A 21,472-nucleotide genomic window follows, 5' to 3' on the forward strand; every position below is an offset into this window, starting at 1 on the left:
TTGGTGCAGAACCCGCCGAGCCCCGCCTCTTCCTCCGGGCTCGGTGACGTGAACCTGCCATGACAGCTACCGAGGCGGAAATGCCCGGGAGGAGGTGCGCGGGCGCGGTAGCGAAGTGGTTTAGGAACGTAGTGTCTTGAGTTTGGTTGCTAAGCAACAGACTGGCTGATGGGGCCGGGAATCCTGTCTTCCCTTTAACTGCTGCACCACCTTCAGTTCTCTCTTGCCGACAGTGTGTTTGGGCTGACCTCTGTGTACTGGATTACCCTGCTGCATGACAGCATGTCACATAGGTAGGTGTTTGGCAAACTTCATTTCTGCAGGACAGTTTGCAGGATTGGGGCCAGATTGCTGATACGGAGGAAACAGAAACTGACTCACAGAGGGAGTAAAAACAGGAGGGGAAATCCAATCTTTTTTAGTGTTAGTGATTTTAGATGTTTTTAGTAACAGTAGTCGTAAAAATCTGACAACATGACTTCTGTTTTTCTATGTTGCCCAGATTGTAGATCCCCTTGCAACCAGACGATAAGGTTAATATAGGCTGTGACAGGTTCGGTCACAGAGACCCCCTTGAGGCGGACACCTGATGTGCTGGAATTTCCCCTGAGCCCATTTTCCACTGCCAGCTTGGGACTCCAGAACCCTGTCTTTTTGAGCCAGACATGCTAGTTTGCTGCAACACAGACCTAGGTCTGGTCCATGCCCCAAAGCTGCAGACTTTAACCCGAAACTGCTCAGCAAGTCACTTATCTCCAGTACCCAGACCCCAAGGGGATCCAACCCCAAATAAATCCGTTTTACGCTGTATAAAGCTTATATAGGGTAAACTCATAAATCGTTCACCTTCTATAACACTGATAGAGAGATATGCACCGCTGTTCGCTCCCCCAGGTATTAATCACTTACTTTGAGTTAATAAAATCACTTTTTTGTTTATTAAAGTATAAAAAGTAGGATTTAAATGGTTTCAAGTAATAACCAACAGAACAAAGTAAGTTACCAAGCAAAACAAAACACAACACACAAGTCTAAGCCTAATACATTTAAGAAACTGAATACAGGTAAATTTCCCCCTCAGTGATGTTCCAGTAAGCTTCTTTCTCAGACTAGACTCCCTTCTAGTCTGGGCCCAATCCTTTTCCTCTGGTACAGTTCTTGTTAGTTCCAGCTCAGGTGGTAACTAGGGGTTTTCTCATGATAGCCAGCCTCCTTTGTTCTGTCCCACCCCCTTTTATAGCTTTTGCACAAGGCGGGAATGTTTTGTCTCTCTGGGTCCCCACCCTTCCTTAAACCTGGTGCTTTTCCATTTAGAAGATGGATTCCAGTACCAGGTGACATGATCACATCACTAAGACCTCATTCTCCATTCTTTCAGGGTTGGCCTGCAAGTAAACAGAGCCATCCACAACCAATTGTCCTAGTTAATAGGAGCTTAGGCATAGCGACCATCTCTCCCACAGTTGTAACAGAAACCTTCTCGCCGGCTATCACCCCTCCTGATACTCTTGAGGATGGCAAAGTATGGCCACTTCTCGGGTCAAATCTCTCAGTGCCGCTGCCACTGATGGGGCATCTTCCATCTCTCCAAGCACTGTGGTGCTGTGACTCCCTGCCTTCTTCGGCTGCACCACTGCGTCCATTTGCAACAATCACTCCTCCTCTTCACATATCTCTTGAATGAGCTTGTGGAATGGGGGTAGGTTTTGGGCCCACTCCCTCAGCTGCAGTTGCCACCACATCAACCCATCTTGTCCTGAAGGATCTGGTCCAACCTAGTGCTTTGGCCCATCCAACCAGGCTGGGTGCTGTGGGTGTTGGAGCCCCTCCTAATGCCAAAATTAATTCCTCTCTTATCCGCTTCTCATCCACCATCAGAGCTTGCAATTTCTGCACTAAAGAATTCACCTCAAGTGACACGGGCACACTAGTAGGGGACTGCTCTGCCCCCAGAATTGTCCAGGGGATACCGCCTCCTTGCACCTCTTTGGGCACTTATCAAGATCTGCTTCCTTGGAGTGAGTACATAGTGCTACCATGCCCTTCACTTTGCCATTGTAAATACGAGGGTGGACCTTCACTCTCCCCAGTATTTCAGCTGCATCTAGGCCCTCCTCAATTTCATTCGGTTCCATCTCTTCTGGGAACCCCGCCACCAGCACAGCTTTGGTTACTGGGATTCGTGCCCCTCGGCACAGGTCTTCTAGTAATTCCTTCTCCATTTTATTTTATTTATTTTTTAACTAAGTCACTCAGGAGTTTCTTTGTGAAGGAGAGTCCAGGGCGCACAACGTAGGTGTGTGCATGTGTGTACTGCAAAATCCTTATCCGGGCCACCAGGTGTAACTTTAGCAACCTCATGGCCAAGATGGAGTTTGCTCTGCAGGCAGCTCTGGGCAAGAGAAGGTGCGCGCAGGAATGCAACAGGAAAAATCCCTTCCACCCCAGGGGCATCCGTTCCAAACCCCACAGAGCGAACCCACCAGAAAAGTACAATGGATATAAGTGTAACCCTTCTGCCCGTCAGAGTTGGCAGCAACAAGGGCCGGGTTCAATATCTAGGGGATCCATTCCAATAACACAATGCAAACCGGCTCGAGCCCCCACCCAGTGACCTGGGACAAATATATACCACCCCCGCTGGGCGCCTCCAAGAGGCAATACTTCCCCTCTCGCAAGCACATAGTCTGAGTGTAGCAAAAGCCTTTTAATAACAGAGAGAAACAATGTGGCATTATGTTGGGGAAACACCACCAACAGGATTCATAATACAACCCATGAGCAAAAAACCCACCCAAGCAAATTGGGGCATGCCCCTTTCCCTTGGGTTCTTGAGTCCAGCAACCCCAAATCACCCAAAGTCCCAAAAGTCCAGTGACCCAAAAGTCTCTGTCCCTGGTCAGGGCAGCCCCAGAGTTCGAAAGTTTATCTGCAGAGCTTTACCTCCCACCCTGGGTGGAGATGGGATGGGGGTAAGAGGCACCTTACATGATCTGAAGCTGACCGCCCCACAGCTCCATAGGCCTTCGCTCCGCTCCGCCAGCTGCCCCACGAACTCCTTCGCTCAGCTCAGCTCCGCTCCGCGGCCCACAAACAGCTCCTGCCGTCCCACAAACTGCTCCACCAGCCAGTCCACAAACTGCTCCGCGTCCCACCAACAGCTCCCGCCGTCCTACGAACTGCTCCGCCAGCCTGTCCACAAGGCACTCCAGCCGTCCCGCAAACTGCTCCACTATATATCTTCAGGCTCCCCCCGCTACTTAACACAATGCTCAGTGATTTCAGCTCTTAGTCAGGTCAGCTCTTTGGTGAATTCAGCTTGTAGAAGGGGAGCCGCAGTGCTGGTGCACTATTAGCCCAAAGTGAGCTCAGCAGCCTGTAACTAGACTACTAATGAAATCAAAATTAGCTCTGATATTCCACAGTGGAGAGAGAGGAGGAAGTGCAATTCGCATGTAAGGCCCTCACCAAGGGGCCCATGCCACCAAGTATTAATACTTGTCCCCAGCCTGCCTCTCTTCACACAGTTTTGGAACCCATGACCCTTGCCTAGCGAGTGCTACTTAGGTGATGGTGAGTCCTTCCATCATAACAAAAGGCCAAGTACAGTTCCAAGCACAGTTCCCATAATCAGGGTAATAACAATTTATTCTTCCTGCCCCAATAACAGAGACACTGGGGATCCCACAGCAACCAAAGTGACCATTAGGGCAGCTATGGCCTCAGTCTAGGCGGGGTGGGTGTGCCTATGCAAATGAGATCGGCCCCTGAAGTTTTTTTCCACACCTTGCCACACCTCACCACCAGATGTCAGGGTGGAGCTCATCCTGACACTGCTTACATAAGAAAGGGAAATATTTATTTACAGAGGGATGAGAGGAGAAAAATAACAAGGGGAAATATAGGGGGAGCAGTAAAACATAGGGTTGCATTCAAACCAAGGCCCCACAGGCCCAGTTGTAGCACAGTCTGAAAGGGCAGACACCAAGCAATGTGTCTGCACACAGAGTTCAGGAGTCCTGAGCAAAGTTCCAATCTGGCAGTGAGTCTTGGGTGGTCCTGGTCGTCTTCAATGCCAGTAAACTTTCCCCAACAAACCCCTCCGGTGCCCTCTTCTGCCGCTCTCTGCAAAGCCACACAGAGCGACCACCTCCCCACTTAACTAACTAGCAGCCTCCCTCCTTATTCCCAATGCAGAGTCATAAGCCCCAGTACTCACAGCCCCATGCAGCTCTGGGCAGCAGTAAAACTGGGTCCAGGTCCGGCCTGTCCTTCTTGGGCGATTTCTCCCTGGCACAGTGCTCCTCCTGGCTCCTGTCCTAGGGTGTCCCCGATTGGCCGCCCTGTCCTTCCCAGGCTTCAGGCAGGTTTACTTTGCGAGGGCCTGCTTGCTGCAGCCCTTCTCTCTCTGGAGCTCCAGAGCCACACCCTGGAGTTTCCCTCCTTTCTCTCACTGCTCCCCCTTGCCCCTTAGGAAAATGATTTAAAGGGGCCATGCTCTCTAAACCCCAAAGGGGTTACAATAAGAAGGTGTTGTCATGTATAAGAAATAGACCCCTCAGATATCTGCTAGAAGTAAGTATGACCAGAGTATGCATCCGACAAAGTGGATATTCACCCATGAAAGCTTATGCTCCAATACGTCTGTTAGTCTATAAGGTACCACAGGACTCTTTGCCACTTTTACAGATCCAGACTAACACGGCTACCCCTCTGATACTATGACCAGAGAGGGGTTCATGCTGTATTTGGGTCTCCTAGTTTATTAGTAGCCATTCCTAAACTAGTCATTAAGCAGTGTACTGCTGTCTCTCTCATCTAGGGTCATGCACAGGATTTTCCCTTCATGGCTTTTCTTTTAATTTTATTTTTTAAAAGTCTTTTCTGATTCCTGGCAATGATGATATCTCTTTTCTGCACTCCCTTGTATTTCAGACACTGGAGCAGAGAACGTCTCTGTCCCCTACTCTTCTTTATCACCTTGATTGCTTGCTTAGTTCTATTTTCTGGGTTTGGCCTGTGCTTTGTGTTTCCTTCCCTAATCTGGTTGTTGGTTCCTTACTGGGTGAACATGTGCTTTAACTCAGCTCAGTTTGCTGTAGTGAGATCATCTGCTACTATGAGCTGTGTGGGGACTTGTGGTAGTCCAGCTGTTTTAATTGGTTAATAAAGCACTTTGAGCACATTTTGGCTTTGGGTGGGGTTTGCTCTAATGATTTGGAAGCTGGTTGTAATAAGCTGTAAGGAGTGAATAGCTATATAATGAGAGGCTCAAACTTTTATTTGAATTTGAGTTTTGATTGTCTAGTGCTTTGGGGGGGCATATTTATTTGCTGTCCTGGTTGATGTAGCATGAGAACTTAACTGTTCTTTTCTGGCTGGTGATCAGGATGAGGGAAGTGATCCAGTTCTGCTCCGTGGTGGACTGTTGCTATGTACATAAAGCGTTTGTCGTTGGACTGCAAATGTAAGGTTGCTATAGGGATTTTATAGGTTGCTATAGTTATAACTGGCTGTTAAACTAGAGCCCTGGACTTTACTCTCAGTTGGTTGGGTTATACTACTGAACAGCTCTAGCAGTAGTCTTAATGATGGATAGTGTGTCTACCTCATTCCACAGGTCTTTATTCAGTGGTTTTGTAAACAGTCTTTTGTTCCCATCTGTGTTTATGATGAGACTACCTGGGTATGCATAAACTAGGGTGTGTTCAATCTCCATGTGTGTAATACAACATTAGTCTGTGTTATCTTGGAGTGCTCTAAAATGTCTGTTTGAAGCACTTTTTCTGAGTTGACCAGTAGGCCGTTGTGTTGCAGTAACTTAGAAGGTGTGAACTATTTTTTGAAATGTTATTCTGTACTTGATGCCTTTATAACAAATCTATTTTGTAGCATTTCTAAGAGCCAGTCCTGGTACCAGATTAAACAAATCTTTTGTCTCAAAGTCTATGAAATAGAACAAGAGAAAATGTGCCTTTATTTTTACTATGTTTGAGCATCTTTACTTTATCTGAAGTAAAGATGTGGTTGGTGGGTAGCTCATCAGGGAGGAGTCCCATTTAATTCTCATGGAGTATGTTGCTGAAGGTGACCTATTATCTTGCTTTATTGAGAATGCTACAGAATAGTTTGGGGATATTGCTATTTGAGTTGAGAGTAACTCTGCTCAAAACTCCCATATAGGTGCTGCTAGAGCACAAAGTCTGGAGATGGAGAGAAGGAAATTCTTTCTGAGGGCCCTGAGGAAAGAACTCAAGATACACAAATCAAATAACTTTGCAAGCAGCTGGACCAGAAGAGATACTTGAGTGGGTTAAAATCTCTGGAGGTGTGCTTTGAGGGGACAAGCCACTCCCTTAGCATTTACTGTGGAAAGGATTATCGTAGGCACTAAGGGATCTTTGTTTACTTGAGACTCTGTAGCGTGAACCATTGATGAACCTCCCAGGAAAATTCCCCTTACAATCTAAAAGAAAAACATTGTTTCCTGGAGTGATGGAACTTTTTGAAAAAAGGTGGCTGCTGGAGAGTCTTCCACAGTTGTAGTAATTCTCTTGCAGTCTTTTCATCAAGAGATTCTTGTCTGGGGGACAGATACTCAGATCATCTGTATAAGCAGGGGCTTTACATCTGAGTGATATGAAGCTGAGTGTGGAGATCACTGACAGGTCTGAAAAGGGAAGGATTGAGGCTGCCTCATCCCTCTCGAGCCACACTGCTGCCTCAAGGCCTGTGAGTGTTGGTGTCTTTGATCTGCTATTGGCATGACCTAACAAGCCAACTATTTCCTCCAGCACCAAATTAGTGCAGAGTGACTTTAAATCTAGTTTAGGGTGCCAGATTAAACCCCTTTTAAAATATTATTAGGAAGCAGGTGAAAATGTATGTTTGGCTTTTTTTTTTTTTTGTAGCCACCTGTTTCTAGTATCCATGGAGTAAATTTGGAGCCCATCACTGAGTGTTACTGGAGGATTATGAAGCAGAACTGATTCATGGTGTAGCTGGTGCAGGTCAAAGAGTGCAACTGCCTTCTCAAAATAACACTTAGCATGTGCCCTACGTGCTGAAATCCCTTTTACAAAGTCTGACTAATGAATGAGGCTACAGGTCAGCCTGCTGACATTCTCACTCACTGTTGCTTGAAGGAAGAACATTTCCACTTGCTTTTGTAGGAACTCCTTCTACTGCTCTAGCTAGGATCTGCTCACTTGGGCTGCTCCTCATCTGTTGCATGTGGATGCCGTCATCAACTGTTCCTCTCCACTTGCTTAGAAACTGAATTTACCAATCAAGCATTTAGGAATGGGTGGCTTTCCAGTAGAGGCGTTGGGGAGAGGGTCTAGGAGAGGAAGCCTAAGTATAACTGTCCTGGTTCTCTCACTATGGTTCTGCTCCCAGTGGATATGCTGTGCAGGTCACCAGCTTCTCTCCCTCTCAAACCAGCTCTTTCCTTGTTGATCTTAGATTTCATCTCCTCTAGGGTGCAGCCTTGCTCACACCTCCACCTGATCTCATTCCATAGGCTCAAATTGGATGTGAGAGATGGAAAAGGACTATGGGCCACTTCTCCTTTGGACCCCCTCTCCAGTCCAGAGCCATCTAGTTTAAATGTCCCAGGGGCTGGGGTTACCACCACTTCTCATGGGAGACCACTCTGCAGCCTAATCCAGCTTGTTGTTGGGATATCCAGCCTGCATTTTTCTTTCTTTAATTTAATCACATTAGTCCTATGGATCCCTCCATCACTGGATCATGTTCAGTAACTGCTCCAATTTTCCTGTTTACACCCTTTCAATGCTACAATTGCATAACTTCTTCTCTCCTTAGTCAGCATTTAACCAGGAGTACTTATTCCCAAATAGCAAACTAATTACCTCATTGTCAAGTTTGCTAAATCCAGTGTAAAACACTGCATCCCGGTGAACAACAAAGGTTGTGTAACCTTACTCTGGCACCCAACACACCACTAGCCAGACAAAAAGGCAGTCAGGTTCTGCCCTGAGGAGTTTCCATTCCAAAGGAGACTGCAGAGGAGATGGGATGACATTAAAAAGGGGTGCTACAGGAAGAGCAAAGGGTGTGGCAGTACGATAATAAGCTATACATAAGAATGCCATATGGGGAGCAGGTGTAGGTAGACGGAGAAGACACATACCAATCTCTCTCCTCTCCCTGAGCAGTGGGTGGAAGTGCCAGGAGCCTACTCCTCTCTACTGCCCTGATGCAGGTGGAAAAGAGTGTGCATGTGGAGCCATCATGTGGGGAAGAGAGAGGGGAGGAGTTTAGGGCTCAGACTGAATCCCCTACCTTGGATCGCTGACAGTCACTGAGAAAAGCTGCCTGCTGAACACCTGCCACAGCAGCTCCAACATGGAGGAGACTCTGCAAGGGTGCTGCTGATGCCTCTCTACAGCCCCATTACATGTGTGACAGGGGTAAGAAGGCAGCAGGAATGAATCCCATATGTGGCCTGATGCTGATCAGTTACAGGAAGGGAGTGTCCCTGACCACCCAGTTAAACTGGCTTCCTGAGTGTGCTGGCCAGGGTGATTGTGTAGGGTACCCAGGAACCATGTGAGGAGTCTTTGGGATGGAGTGGGCAGGGCTGGGGGTTCTGTCTTAATCTCCATAAACTAGACCAGCAGTTCTCAAAGTGTGGGTTGGGACCCCATTTTAATGGAGTTGCTAGGGTGGGCATTAGACTTACTGGGGCCCGGAGATGAAGCCAAAGCCCTCTGGCTTTGGCTCTGGGTGGCATGGCTTGGGTTACAGGCCCCCCTGCCCAGGGCTGAAGCCCATGGGCTTGGGCTTGGGCCTTCTCGCTCAGGCCACGGGGACTTGGGTGGGTTCAGGCTTTGGTCCCCCCTCTTGGGGTCGTGTAGTAATTTTTGTTGCCCGAGGGGGGTCATGGTGCAATGAAGTTTGAGAATCCCTGAACTAGACTGAGCGTGCAAAATTACTGGCTGCGTTACACCCCAGCTGTTCCTTGCCACTTCTGCTCTGGGGTTAGATCTCAGTGAAAGATGGCTCCTGGGTCAGTGCTTTTCAGAAGTGTTAGTCACAAGCTCTGGCATGTCTTCTACAGGGGATAGGTTGGTCCAGCAGCAGAGACCAGCAGTGCTACTGGCTCTTGTGACTTTTAAAATCATAAATCTTGTGATAATGTCTGTCTTAAGCTCCACTCCTGACAGCAAGAGATCACACAAGAACCTCTGCTTCCCATTTTGTAACCAGGGGCAGGGTGAGGGAAGGAGACATCTAGCCCTTGGCTTTGTGTGGGGGAAGATTGAGAGCCTGAGCCGAGCACCCCTGCCAGGGCAGATCCTAGGCATGTGCAGAATATGCAGCTCTGTAGGGCACCATGAAATTTGGGGCACCAAATAGCCCCAAATTTTATGGTGCCCTAGGCAGCTGCGTGCTGCATACCCAGTAGCACCAGCTCTGGCAACCAGCCCAATCCCGCGTGGAGGGCTGTGGAGGGCACTCAAATGGCAAGGGACGGCCCTGGCCCCTGCAGTCCCAAACCAGCAAGGGACTAAACACTCCCGAATGTATGTACAGAAATCCATTCTCAGGTCTCTGGGGGGCCTGACGGGGGGCGTGTGAACGCTTGGGGTTGGCAACGCCCTCTGTCCACCTCGGCCGGGCCCGGATCTCTGGCCCTGCTGGGCCCATGAAGGTCTGGCCGGGTCACGCTGAAAGGCTCTTGCTGTGATGTGGCTGGGCCCGGGGGCCTAGGGCCAGGAGTCCAAAGGGGAACCCCCTGGCCCGGCCCCGCCTACCGTGGGGCGGCTCCCTCGCAGTCAGCTGAGCGCAGGGGCGGCGCTAGGGCCGCGGGCTTTCAGGTGACCTGCGGGTGACTCAGGCTGCGCCGCATTTCCCGGATTCTCCTTTCTCCGCTCAGATGCCGGCCGGGACCATGCTCGCCCTGACCGTGGCTCTGCTCCTGGCCCTCGGCTCCGTGGCGCGGGCCGAGCCCCTCAGATTCGTGGACTGCGGTGAGTGGCTCCTGCCCTGCCCGGCTCCACGGGCTCTGGCGCTGCCTGGCCAAGCCCCGCTCCTGCAGCCCCGGGCCGCGTGCGAGCTGGGTCGGGTGCCGCACAACACCTCCCCACGCCAGGCTGGGGCGGCTCAGCCTCGGAACTGAGGAGCCCACGAACCCCTGGGAGGGTTGGGGAGGGGGTGAAAGGTGCAGGGAAGTCTTGGGGAGGGTATTTTCCCTGTTGGCTGGCTGGCTCGGGTCCTGGAGGGTTTCCTAGCGCCCTCCCCGCCCACCTGGGAGTTGCTGTCAAGATTCCTCCACCTTTCCCTTACTAAGCATCCCCTGGCCCCCATAGGGAGCACTTAATGCGTCTGTAACCCCCTTCTCCAGTACCTAGCGGAGTCCTTAGCTACGCAGGTTAACCTTGTTGCTCCCTGACTGACAGCACTTGTAAGACACTGCAAACTCCCTCCGTGTTCCTCTTTTAGGTCCTAGGCTACTGACTGGTGGCTGGTATGTCTCTGGTCTGTTGAGAAACCAAGGAGAGACTTTCCCTAGCAGCGGTTCTCTGCTTGTTGAGCTAAGGGTGAATTTAGGGCCTGGGCTACTACAGTGAGGAGATCCATAAAGTACCTGCATTTCTTGCTTCAAGCTTCACCAACTCTCCAAACCATTTTGCTCCATGTTAATTGTTTAAATAGTATTCAGTGAGTGTCCAGATTTGTGCCAGGTGTCATACAGAGCCAGTCTCTTCTCTGTTAGGCTTGCACTAAGTACAGATAGCAGCCTCTGACTCTCTCTCTTTCTGAGGAGAGCAGCCATGGAAAATTCATGCACATCCCATTGAATAAGTAACTCCTGGAGTTTCCAGCTCAGTTTCCCAGTGCCCCTTTGAAAGCAATGGGAAGTCCTCTCTTATTCAGCCTCATGTGCATCCAACTCTCTCCCCATCTAGCCAGCTTTTGTTAGAATTTCAAAATGAATAGCTTAATGGAGGGCCGGAGATATAATCTCTGTCTGCATTCAACAGTGTTTCCCAATCTTCCTGAAACATTAACTTAAAAGTAGTTTGGAGCTGATACTGTCACGGGACTGAAAGCTTCCTGCCACAATGCTTACAAGAAATCAGCAAACACTCACCGAAGTAGGCTGAAAGGAGGCAGTTCAGGAAAATCTACACTTACCAATGATGGAAGTGTGTGTGTGTGTATATGTGTATATATAAAAACCTATAGCAACTCTCTGGCTGCCATCCTAGAACTGAAAGCTCTTCCGAGTAGGGACCCTGGGCTACATTCACAAAGTCGATTTAGGAGTTAAGCATTGCAATGCTTAGGTGACCTGTCACCCAGTGGAATAATTTGCAGCCTCACCTAGGGGAGATTTAGGGACCTATGTAAGGGATTCTCAGAAGCCAGCGAGCTGAGTGGGGAGTGCTACCTAAGCTAGCCAGGAGTCAAATGCAAGGGAAAGGGGTGCGGATTAAGGCCCAGATCCACAAAGATACTTAAGCAACTAACCCCCATTGATCTGAGTCCTAAGCACCTGATTGACAGGCCGGAGGCCTCTCTCTGTTTAGAATTCTCAGCTATGAACCTTCTCCTGGTATTAGGTGCCTAAACCAGGTCAGCCCAGAGTGTGCCCCACCCCATCACAGCTAATAGCCCAGTGCCTGGGGCCCTCACTGGGGATGTGGGAAGCCTGATTTCAAGTCTCTGCTCTGCCTGACTTGGAGCAAGAACTTGAACCCAGGTCTCCTGTGTTCCAGAGGATTGCCCTAACTGCCAGGCTATGTGGGAAGCTGTTCTGCTTTGTATAAATATTCATTAGGCTGGAGAGGGAGATTGACTCTATTAGCAGAGGTGGACAAACTACAGCCCACAGGCCACATCCCAACCGTCCTGCCTGGCTCTTGAGCTCCCAGCTGGGGAGGCTAGCCCCCTGGCCACTCCTCTTGCGCCCGCCCACCTCCCAGACTTTCCAATAAGCCAGTCCTGGAGCAGGGGGTCCTGGGAGTGGGTGGTCAGGGGACAAGGAGCAGGGGGATTGGATGGGTTGGGGGATTCTGAGGGAGGCAAAGGGTGGGGAGGGGGCAGGGGCCAGGCTGTTTGGGGAAGCACAGTCTTCCTTACCCAGCCCTCCATACCATTTCGCAACCCCGATGTGGCCCTCAGGTCAAAAAGTTTGCCCACCCCTCCTCTATAGCCTGGTGGTCAGAGTGCTCAGCTGGGCTGTGGGAGAATCAGATTCAATTCTCAGCTCCAAATTAGGCAGCATGGGGATTCTAACCCGAGTGTCTCACATCCCAGATGAGTACGGTAACCACAGGGCTAGTGGGTATTCTGGGACCCATGCCTGCTGCCCCCCAGCTGTCCTTTGTATGAGTTAAGTGTACTGTGAGCCTGCCTAATGCATTGGGCCCCATAAGAGGGAGAAGAGAATCCCACTGGGGCTTAGGTGTGAGCAAGGACTCTAAGCACCTTGTTAGTTGTGAGGTGGCATCAGGACTGAGGTGGTTTTATGCATGCCTGCTGGCAGAAATATAGGAGTTTAAATCCCTATAGGTGCCTACAGAGTTAGGCAGCAGCTGAGCATGGGTTTTGTTAGTGCCAGTGGCACCTAAATCTTGGGCCTAAAGGGCCGGTTAGGCACCTAAGGAGCTAGATTCACAAAGTGACTTGTCTTGTTTATTCTGCACCTTGTACTTTATGGCCCTGCTTCTGGTAGAGAGGCTGCTGGGGTGATAACCGCCTCTGAACAATGGGTAATGATAAATGGCAAGATACCAAGTTGGGGGCTGGTATCCGCTGGGATTCTGTAAACTACATTGATCCAGGCAGGCCATCTTGTGGAACAATCTCACTAATCTGAAAGAGGTGCATAAAGAGCATATCAGCAAAGTTGAGCAATAACACTACATTGGGTAGTGTTCAGAGACCAGTCGGGGCAGAGAAATAACACAGAGGCCTACGGAGAATAAAGGCAGGAAGGGGCTGGTTTTTAAAGGTATTTAGATAGATTCCGAATGTGACTTCTCCCCTCACCCCCTCCCAGGGTGGAGAAGGGAGAAACCAGTGACCAGTCATGCTGAGAAAGACCTAGGAATCCTAATGGATGATGGCAGAGCTGTTGATAAGCCAACACAAACATTATTTATCAGCTTTTATATGAACCATGGCTCAATATGTAGCTTCTGAGGGGAGGTCACAATGACACAGTGTTTGTTAAAATAAAGACAAGGATGATATGGGGAATAAAGGGATGAAGTGACCTTCCCTCCCTCCAATCTAACTCACCTCTGGCCTCCATAAACAAGATAGGGTGGCCGTTGTAAAATGACAGATTGCTCTTTCTCAAAGGGAGAAGAAACTGGAAAGCAGGGCTTTTTTGGCTAATTAGAAAGATATCTCCAAGGCTGCTTTGTGTTGGTCACATTGAGTTTAGTAATAAACCTTCTTAACTGATATCCCAGTAACTAAGATAAAGATAAATTTCTCCCCCAATGCAGTGAAGCCAGAGAACTCTAAAGCTTTGTCATAGCATTGTACTCTGCAAGAGACTGGGACTTCCCTGGTATTGATAAATACTCAATGCTGTCTTTGTCTTCCACGGCCTGTCTTTAGGGCCTACTTAGTGCATGCCCACCCACTGAAAGCACTACAGTTGCTGGTGAGGGCCTTTGGGCACTGGGAAGGTTTAATTGATCTTGTGCTGCACTCCAGTGCTCCCAGGTGAAACACTATTTGAAAAATATTACTAAACTTGCCTTGTCCCATTCAGTCTTGACAAACAGCAGCAGAGTCTGTCTGTGTATACCCGGAAGTGGCTGCAGAGAGAGGCCCAGCATGTAGTCTGTTCCCTCTCCTGAAGGACGTGTATTTCAGGGCATGCGTTGGTATAGACAAGACAAAACCCTTCATAGTCACTAGAACTCAGAGTGAGGACACTTGGCCATTTAAATAGCCCCCTTCTTCCTCTGTGGACACTACTGTCATGTGTCATGTCTGTCACCAAGCAGAGCCTGGCCTCCTTTCTATCCTACCAAGGCCAGGGTTGACTTATAACTCCCTTCTCTGCTACCAGCGTCCTTTCCTCTCCCCTCTGCTCATTCGCTAGTTCATCCTCTGCTGTTTTCCTGTTGTGACAGTTGCAGATTCCTCCCTCTCCTTCATTTCATCCCACGTGATCTTCCTTTCTGGCTGTTCTTACCATGTTTCCTCCTCCTTGAATCTCTGCACTGACTTTCCCACTAAACCCAAGCTTCCCCTTCTTGTCTCTAGCCCTGCTTACCTAAAGAAGCTGGTATTTCCACCTTCCCCTGCAGTCCCTGCACCTCACCCAGTATTTTCTTCTGCCCACTGCCTTGTCCTCAGATCCATCGCTGGAGGCCATTGCGCTAGAAGAGGTGAGGAACAATCCTGTGCTAGTACCAGGGAGCTGGATTAGATGGTCCCTAATAGTGTCTCTTCCAGTCCTAAGTGTTAGTTAATCTCCTTCACGAGGCCCATGCTGCCCCCATGGCTGGCACTGTCTCCCCGTGAATGTAGTTAGAGAAAAGGCTTGGAGAGGTACATTGTGCTGCCATCTCCTGAAACCCCACCTATTACACCCCAGCAGGTCATTCTGTTGCCCTGGCTGCTTCATGCTGCCCTGCACTTGTAACCCACACACCTCGTGGGTGTGGTGTTCTGTCCCATCTAGTGGCACTTGGACCACTTAGAGATTAATGAGTTTGCTCTACAGCCTTAGCTAACAGCCATATGGTTTTTAGCTTGTGGTAGAGGCTCATGCACTGAGCTCCAGGTTCAATCCCGCCCGCCGACACCCGGGGTCTGTCGCTGTTACTCACCCACTCGGATTCCCTGTGTTCCAGAGCAGGGTTTTGCTTTTCTCTGTGGACCGTTGAAAAGCATCATTTATAGCCCAGTACAAACTGTGGTGCCAATTCGGGGGGGGGGATGGGGACGGGACATGTCATGTCCCCTTCTCCCCCCCCCCCCCTGGTTTTTGCACTTCCTTAAGCAACGGTCTTGTACTAAATCAGTACTCTGCTGCAGGAGCGGTCCAGAGCATTGCAATGCCACTGAAATTTGACCCAGCCATCCCCCTGTACAGACAGAGACACAGCCGGGCCAAATTTCAGTGAGTGGCATTTTGACCTGATGCATAGGGTTACAATGCCACTCAAACTTGGCCCAGACCGTTCTCTGTCCAGATGGAGGGCTGCCAAGCCAAATGGTTTTGCAACCTGGTGCACGGGGACTGCCAAGAACTCACTTCCTGATAGCATCGACTCATGCAATGGTGACTTGATTATGGTCTAAAAGTACCTAAGTGGGGAACCAACATTTGATAATGGGCTCTTCAGTCTAGCAGAGAAAGTATAACATGGTCCAATGGCTGGAACTTGAAGCTAGACATATTCAGACTGGAAATAAAGCGTAAATATTACCTCATGAACCTTGACACTCTAAATTTTTAACAGTGTAAGTAATTAACCATTGGAACAACCAAGGGCTGTGGTGGGTTCTCTCTCTCTGGCAATTTCTAAAATATATGCTCCAGGAATTATTTTGGGGAAGGTCTATGGCCTGTGTGACACAAGAGGTCAGACTAGATCAGTGGTTCTCAAACTTTTATACTGGTGACCCCTTTCACATAGCAAGCCTCTGAGTGCGACACCCCTTACATATTTTTAAAAAGTGTTTTTAATTTATAACACCATTATAAACGTTGGCAAAGCAGGGTTTGGGGTGGAGGCTGACAGCTCGTGACCCCTCATGTAATAACCTCCTGACCCCTGGACTAAATAACCCTGTAAATAACCTCCTGACCCCTGAGAACCCCTGGACTAAATGATCCCCATGGTCCCTTCTGGGTTGGGATCTATGAAAAAGAGAGAGAGGGGAGGCTCCCTGGTTGAGAGAGGGGGTCCCTGGGGGGGGGAGAGAGAGAGAGAGGGGGGAGTAGAATGGGGTCCCTGATGGAGGAGGGGTGGGGACTGGAATTTGCTTCCCCTCCCAAAAGTTTGACTTGGTGCCACTGAATACAAATAATGCAAAACTCAGAGAGCTAGAGCTGCTAACACCCAATTTGCCAGTATGGACCTTGCCCTGGCAAGGTCTATAGTTGTCCCACCTAATAGGGCTCCCACTCCTTCCCTAGGGAAACTTTCAAACCTAAGCAATCCACATCTCCTCTTCACCCCCCAATTTGTCCTACTTCAACCTAATCACAAAGCACCTTCTTTGTGCAGAGAGGGTGAGTCTCCTCATTGTGCAAAGCTCCCAACATCTCTGGGCCATGTAAATCAGAGAGGTCATTTAGTCCATCATCATCCCCATCCCCACTCTCTCTGCCAAGGCAGGGCCAAGTAAACCTAGAGCATCCATAATAGGGGGTTTTTGTCCAACCTGTGTCAACCCTCCACAGATGAGGATTCCATGGCCTCCCTAGTTAACCTCTTCCGTTGTTTAACTACCCTCATCATTAAGACTAAGACTTTGTTACGGATATTTTTAGTAAAAGTGAGGGACAGGTCACAGGCAATAAAGAAAAGTACAGGGGAGCAGTGACCTGTCCCTCACTTTTACTAAAAAATCCATAACAAAATGGGGATCTGCAGATCCCCACGTGGCCTGCAGCGGGGCTAGAAGCTGAGGGGGCCCCCACCATGAGTTGGGTGTCAGTGCTCCAGGGTCCCCTGCTGCCTATGGCTAGGAGCTGAGGGGGCCCCCACTGTGGGTTGGATGTGGGGGCCCGCTCCCTGCAGCAGCTGGGGGCTGTGGGGTCACCCCACCACCCACAGTGGCCGGGAGCTCCAGAGTACCTCCACCGCCTGCAGCTTGGGCCCACGGTGGCCAGGAGCGGTGGGGTACCCTGCCACATCCAGGAGCTGTGGGGTACCCCCACTGTCTGCAATGGCTTGGAACTCCAGGGGACCGCCAGAGGCAGTGGGGGTAACCTGCAACTCCCTGCTCCTGCAGGAGGCGGGGAACTCTGCAGCTCCCGACCACCACAAGCTGAAGTCATGGCTTCTGTGACTTCCAGCGACCTCCGTGATTAAATCGTAGCCTTACTCCTCATTAATAAGCTTGTGTCTAATCTAGATCTCCCTTGCTGCAGACTAGGCTGATGACTTTTTGTCCTACATTCAGTGGACATGGAGAACAACTGATCACTGTCCTTTTATAATAACCTTTCACATATTTGAAGATTTATTCTGTCCCTGCTCAGCCCTCTCCTCTTTAGACTAAACAGGAGGAAGGGTTGAAAGAATTGGCCATTAGTCATATTTTCTAAACTTCTCATTTTTGTTGAACTGCTCTGGACTCTCTCCAGTTTGTTCACAAAGTAACTCTAGCTGGAGCCTCCTTAGTCTCCAAGATTCTTTGCTTTGAGGGGCGTGTATGTCTTATGCCATGTCTGGCATTGCTGGTGTGTGCATGTCATGTACACTAGGACTGGGTGTTACGCTGCTTGGAGGCCTCTGACTATGGGTAACAGGGCCCTAAAATGACCAAGTTCTTGTTTGTTCTTGCAGGCTCCAAAGATGGGAGCATCACAGAAGTGAATGTGAGCCCCTGCCCCACACAGCCCTGCCAGCTCCAGAAAGGGATGTCCTACAGCGTCAATGTCACCTTCTCCAGCAGTAAGAGCAGAACATGCTACTTTAGGGGTTGAGCTTCTATGGGGGTGGTGGCTTCTCTGCAGCGGTGGGTGGAGATGGGAGGGCAGAAGGGGAGGTAACCACTTTTCATCCCTGGGACTTGCCTGCAGCAGTTGGAGATGTGGGGAAGGATGGCTGGGAAGTGTCCTCACAGCAGGAGAGAAATGAAAAGCATCTACTGGTGACCTCATCCTACATTGCATCCCTATGAGCTGCAGGGGACACTGCATGGGGTGGAAACGGTGCCCTGCCCTAATAGCTCTGTAGCTGTGGGCAGCTGCTCATCTCCCTCTCATCCCTTTCCCTGTCTGCAGAGATCAAGAGCCAGGGCAGCACAGCGAAGGTGTATGGGGAGATGCTCCATGTGGACATACCCTTTCCCATCCCTGAGCCTGATGGATGCAAGTGTGGGATCCAGTGTCCCATTGAGAAAGGCCATTCCTATAGCTACCTGAACAAGCTGCCTGTGAAAAGCGAGTACCCCAGTGTAAGTACCCACAAGCCAGCTCCAAGTCTCGGAGCTACCCAGCCTGGTCAGAGCTCAGCCCCACAGCATGCCTTTCAGCAAGGAGGCCCTTTTACCCTTGGGAATAGGGGGTGCATGGGAGGTCAACTGTCAGGAGTCACCTCTGCTCCATGCACTATTTTCTCCAAAACCGGTCTCCAATTCCTGATCCCATGCCAGGCCTGTCACGGGGAGCAGCTTGGTTGTGACTGCAGGGGTTGGGGAAGGTGTGTACAGTGTTTGCAGGCCCCTTTCTGGGCAGTGCTTCCAGATAACCTCTTTCCAGAGCCTGTGACTCTGAGAGTCATGGCCCTGCACCAGCTCTTCCCTCCTAGCCCTAGTGCCTCATGGTGATGGGGAGCTTAATGAAAATTTCAGCTCAAAGGGCCAGGACTTTTCTTAACAGACACAGTGCAAGTCCCTCTATCACCGTAGTAGGGTCAGTATTGACTTGGAGGGTGGAGTGCTAGTCCTTAGAGATCTTCCAGCCAACCCTGCTTAGCATGCAAGATGTTCTGCATGTACAGCATAGCTGGAATTAGCCTGATGCAGCTCACCTGGCTCCCAGTCTGCTTCCAGAGGTGCAGTTCCATCCATAACTGGGGGCAGAGGGGTGGGTTTTCTCCTTCCCCACCCCACAAAGAAACTTAGGCTGCCTCCATGCCTGAGGACCAGCAACTCCCTGCACACTCTCACATCCTTTGTCTCTTTCAGATTAAACTGATCGTCAAGTGGGAGCTGATTGATGACCAAAATGAGATGTTGTTCTGCTGGAAGATACCTGTCCAGATCACCAGCTAAGGAGCCCTGCTTGCCGCTTTGGGGGAGGGGAGAGTAGAAGTGAAAACATAGGTCAGACTCTTCTTATATAATGGGCATTTCCTAGCATCTGCTTCAAAATTCTGCAGCCTCTAAGCAACCGGCACTGTGTTGTCCCAAAGCTGAGGTACAGTTGCTGCAGGGGCATCAATAGGCAGAGGGCTCAACTCCCTGCAACTTAAGAGGGGGCAGAGTCTGGCAGCCATTGGTGGCAGTGGCTGAGCAGCACATTGCTGGAGCTCTGCGATGGTTTCTGTCCCTTGAAATGAGCCCCTCTCTCTCTCTCTCATGCAATGGGGCTGGTGTCAGCTGCTGCCTGTTAACCCTTGAGTGCCTGTCCTGATAGAATGCTGCTGCATCCCTCTGCTTTTCTCCTGCTCAGTCATGACCAGAGTGTTCCTGCGACCTGCATCGGCCATCCAGAGCCAATGGAGGGTGAAGAGAGGGGACTGGCCCTGCCACTTGTCTTCCATGAGCACTGGTGTTTCCTTGGCCCAGCAGCTCTACAGCTGGGAGAATGCTTCCTCTGTGCAGGCGCAAACCCAAACCGCATGCAGCATCTCTGCAGGGATGACTCTTACTAACCAGTGATTTGCACTGTCTGTTAATTCACATGGAGCTGCTGCTGGGGGCTCTTCAACCCTAACCTCTTTTTATAACTTTCCTTTTTAATAAAGGCTCAATAAAAACTACCACCTGCCTGTTTTGCCTTGTGTGATGGGGTGGCCAGTGTAAGGTATCATCTTCAAGCTGGGGCCAGAGGTGCCACTATCATTATGCGAGAGGAGTAGATGATGGCCCAGCTGAGGATGCAGCCAGTCCCTGCACCGTGCTGCTATGAGGAAGCAGCTTGATGCCACAGCCCACTGCCAGGCTGGACATATGATCTCCCCTCAGTTATAGGAAAGGAAAAACATAGTAGGAGTTAAGGCTACTCACCAGCTAGTAGTAGAATGTCCCTTCAGGGCTGTGTACCCTAAATTTAAAAGGGCCACCTCCCCCTAAAGAGTCTGGGCAAACGTTGCCAGAAGACAGTGGCCCTCCACTGGGGAATTAAAGGAAGGTGCTCCTGCTGCACTGTGTGCATCACCATGTATGGACTCTTCTTCCCAGGATCTGAGCGGTCAGGCTAGGCAGAGATGAGGCAGGGATAGTCCTGACCAACCCCAGTGTCTGAGCCACAGGGTCCAAAATAAACATTTTATTTAACAATGACAGATGTTCCCTAGCAGATTCCATTAGGAAAAGCCACCAACAGCTTTACAAAGCTGGAACCCCATCCCCCTGCTAGGCAATCGTACAAAGTGCAGGGGTGAAGTCTTATGCCCAGGGAGAGCAGGGTCCCCAGGCCTTTCAAACCTGCTGGGCTCCACGTCCAAGCCACCGTCAGAGGACAGGCAGCATCTGTACAAAGCTGGAGCTGGCCCTCCTCACACTCAAGCTCCCAGGCCTGGGGGTTCATGCACCAGGCTGTGCCTTGGGGCAGGGCAAAGACACCAGCAAAAGCAATGAGGGGTAACACTGGCAACTATGAAGGCTCTGGACTATGGGTGGGAGTGGGGTGAAGTGTCCTGTGAGCCCTCAAACAGGATAGCATGATGAATTGCTGTCAACCCCTCTGCCAGGCACTGGGGAAGGGCTGAGGCTTCTCGCCACTCTCCGCTATTTACACGGGTTACTGAGGAGCTGGGGGAAGGTGCTGCCCTTCTGCAGCTTCAGCTGCTAGAGTTCCTTTTTTAAGGCCTGTTTAGCCATTTCAATAATCGTGAGCCTCACAGGTCTGCAGTGCAGGGAGTAGGGGGGCCCTGTGGGTTGGTCGGGGAGAGGAGTGGGGGGCCTTGTGGGTCCATGTTGTGGCAGAAGCAGGAGGTTGGTGGTGAGCAGACCAGGCAGGGAGGTGGCTGCAGATGCTTGGCGCTCTCTACCCTGGACTGTGTCCCTATGGGCTCAGCCAGGTGCGGTATGGCAAGAAGGTTGTGCGCTTTGGGGGATGAGCAAAGGGCATCAAAGCTACTGCAGTCCCAGGGGGCCTCTCTCCAGCCAATGGATCCCAGGTACCAGCAGAGTGTCTGAGGGGGGCCACCCTTGCCCCGTCAGTCCCCTAAAGCTGTGCTGCCTCTGGGCTCTGGGTCGGTGCAGGAGCACAGCGGTGGGGCTCAGCCTGCACCACAAAGCCAGGCGAGCAGTTGCAGCGGTAGGAGCCCTCTGTATTTTCACAGGTGCCGGCCTCACACAGGGGCCCAGGGCCGCTCACCACCTCACACTCATTAATGTCTGAAAGGAGAGGGATGAGAAAAAAGCCTGAAAGTCATGTTCTGTAGCACAGCACCCCCACTGCACAGTATACCTCCAAATCCAGCACCTCCATGCCCCCACAGCACACACAGCTCCCCCACACCTAACACCCCCACTGCAAGGAGCCCTCCAAGCCTCCCACACACAGCACCCCCATGCCACACCCAATTCCCCATGCCCAGCAGCCCCCAAGCCACACAAA

The 21,472-nt window shown here is 50.5% G+C and overlaps 2 protein-coding genes across 3 annotated transcripts in view; one reads left to right on the plus strand and one right to left on the minus strand.

Annotated features, from left to right (window-relative positions):
* The first annotated feature begins 69 nt into the window (after window positions 1-69).
* Window positions 70-19,630, plus strand: NPC2 (NPC intracellular cholesterol transporter 2). Of its 2 annotated transcripts, none has more exons than XM_074955943.1 (4): window positions 70-293; window positions 17,526-17,633; window positions 17,966-18,138; window positions 18,871-19,630. In XM_074955943.1, the coding sequence occupies exons 1-4, from the start codon at window positions 275-277 to the stop codon at window positions 18,955-18,957; spliced, it is 387 nt and encodes a 128-aa protein (XP_074812044.1). In that variant the 5' UTR covers window positions 70-274; the 3' UTR covers window positions 18,958-19,630. The 2 variants fall into 2 exon arrangements, with proteins under 2 accessions (XP_074812044.1, XP_074812043.1); XM_074955942.1 differs by lacking the exon at window positions 70-293 and adding an exon at window positions 9,789-9,998 and having other exon boundaries at window positions 18,871-19,620.
* A 573-nt stretch (window positions 19,631-20,203) lies between these two features.
* Window positions 20,204-21,472, minus strand: part of LTBP2 (latent transforming growth factor beta binding protein 2) — a 127,785-nt gene continuing 126,516 nt past the window's right edge. Inside the window, exon 36 of the mRNA XM_074955944.1 lies at window positions 20,204-21,249. Within this exon, the coding sequence (XP_074812045.1) occupies window positions 21,077-21,249 (173 nt within the window). The 3' untranslated portion in view covers window positions 20,204-21,076. The remainder of the gene's footprint in view (window positions 21,250-21,472) is intronic.

Source organism: Natator depressus, chromosome 6 (assembly GCF_965152275.1).
Source record: "Natator depressus isolate rNatDep1 chromosome 6, rNatDep2.hap1, whole genome shotgun sequence".
Lineage (NCBI taxonomy): Eukaryota > Metazoa > Chordata > Testudines > Cheloniidae > Natator > Natator depressus.

Excerpts from the sequence above, each read along its gene's own strand:
- NPC2 (XM_074955942.1), top strand. The coding sequence starts at position 9,905 with ATGCCGGCCGGGACCATGCTCGCCCTGACCGTGGCTCTGCTCCTGGCC. Across the intron at positions 17,634-17,965 it reads CAATGTCACCTTCTCCAGCA|AGATCAAGAGCCAGGGCAGC; the intron begins GTAAGAGCAGAA and ends CCCTGTCTGCAG. Across the intron at positions 18,139-18,870 it reads TGAAAAGCGAGTACCCCAGT|ATTAAACTGATCGTCAAGTG; the intron begins GTAAGTACCCAC and ends TGTCTCTTTCAG.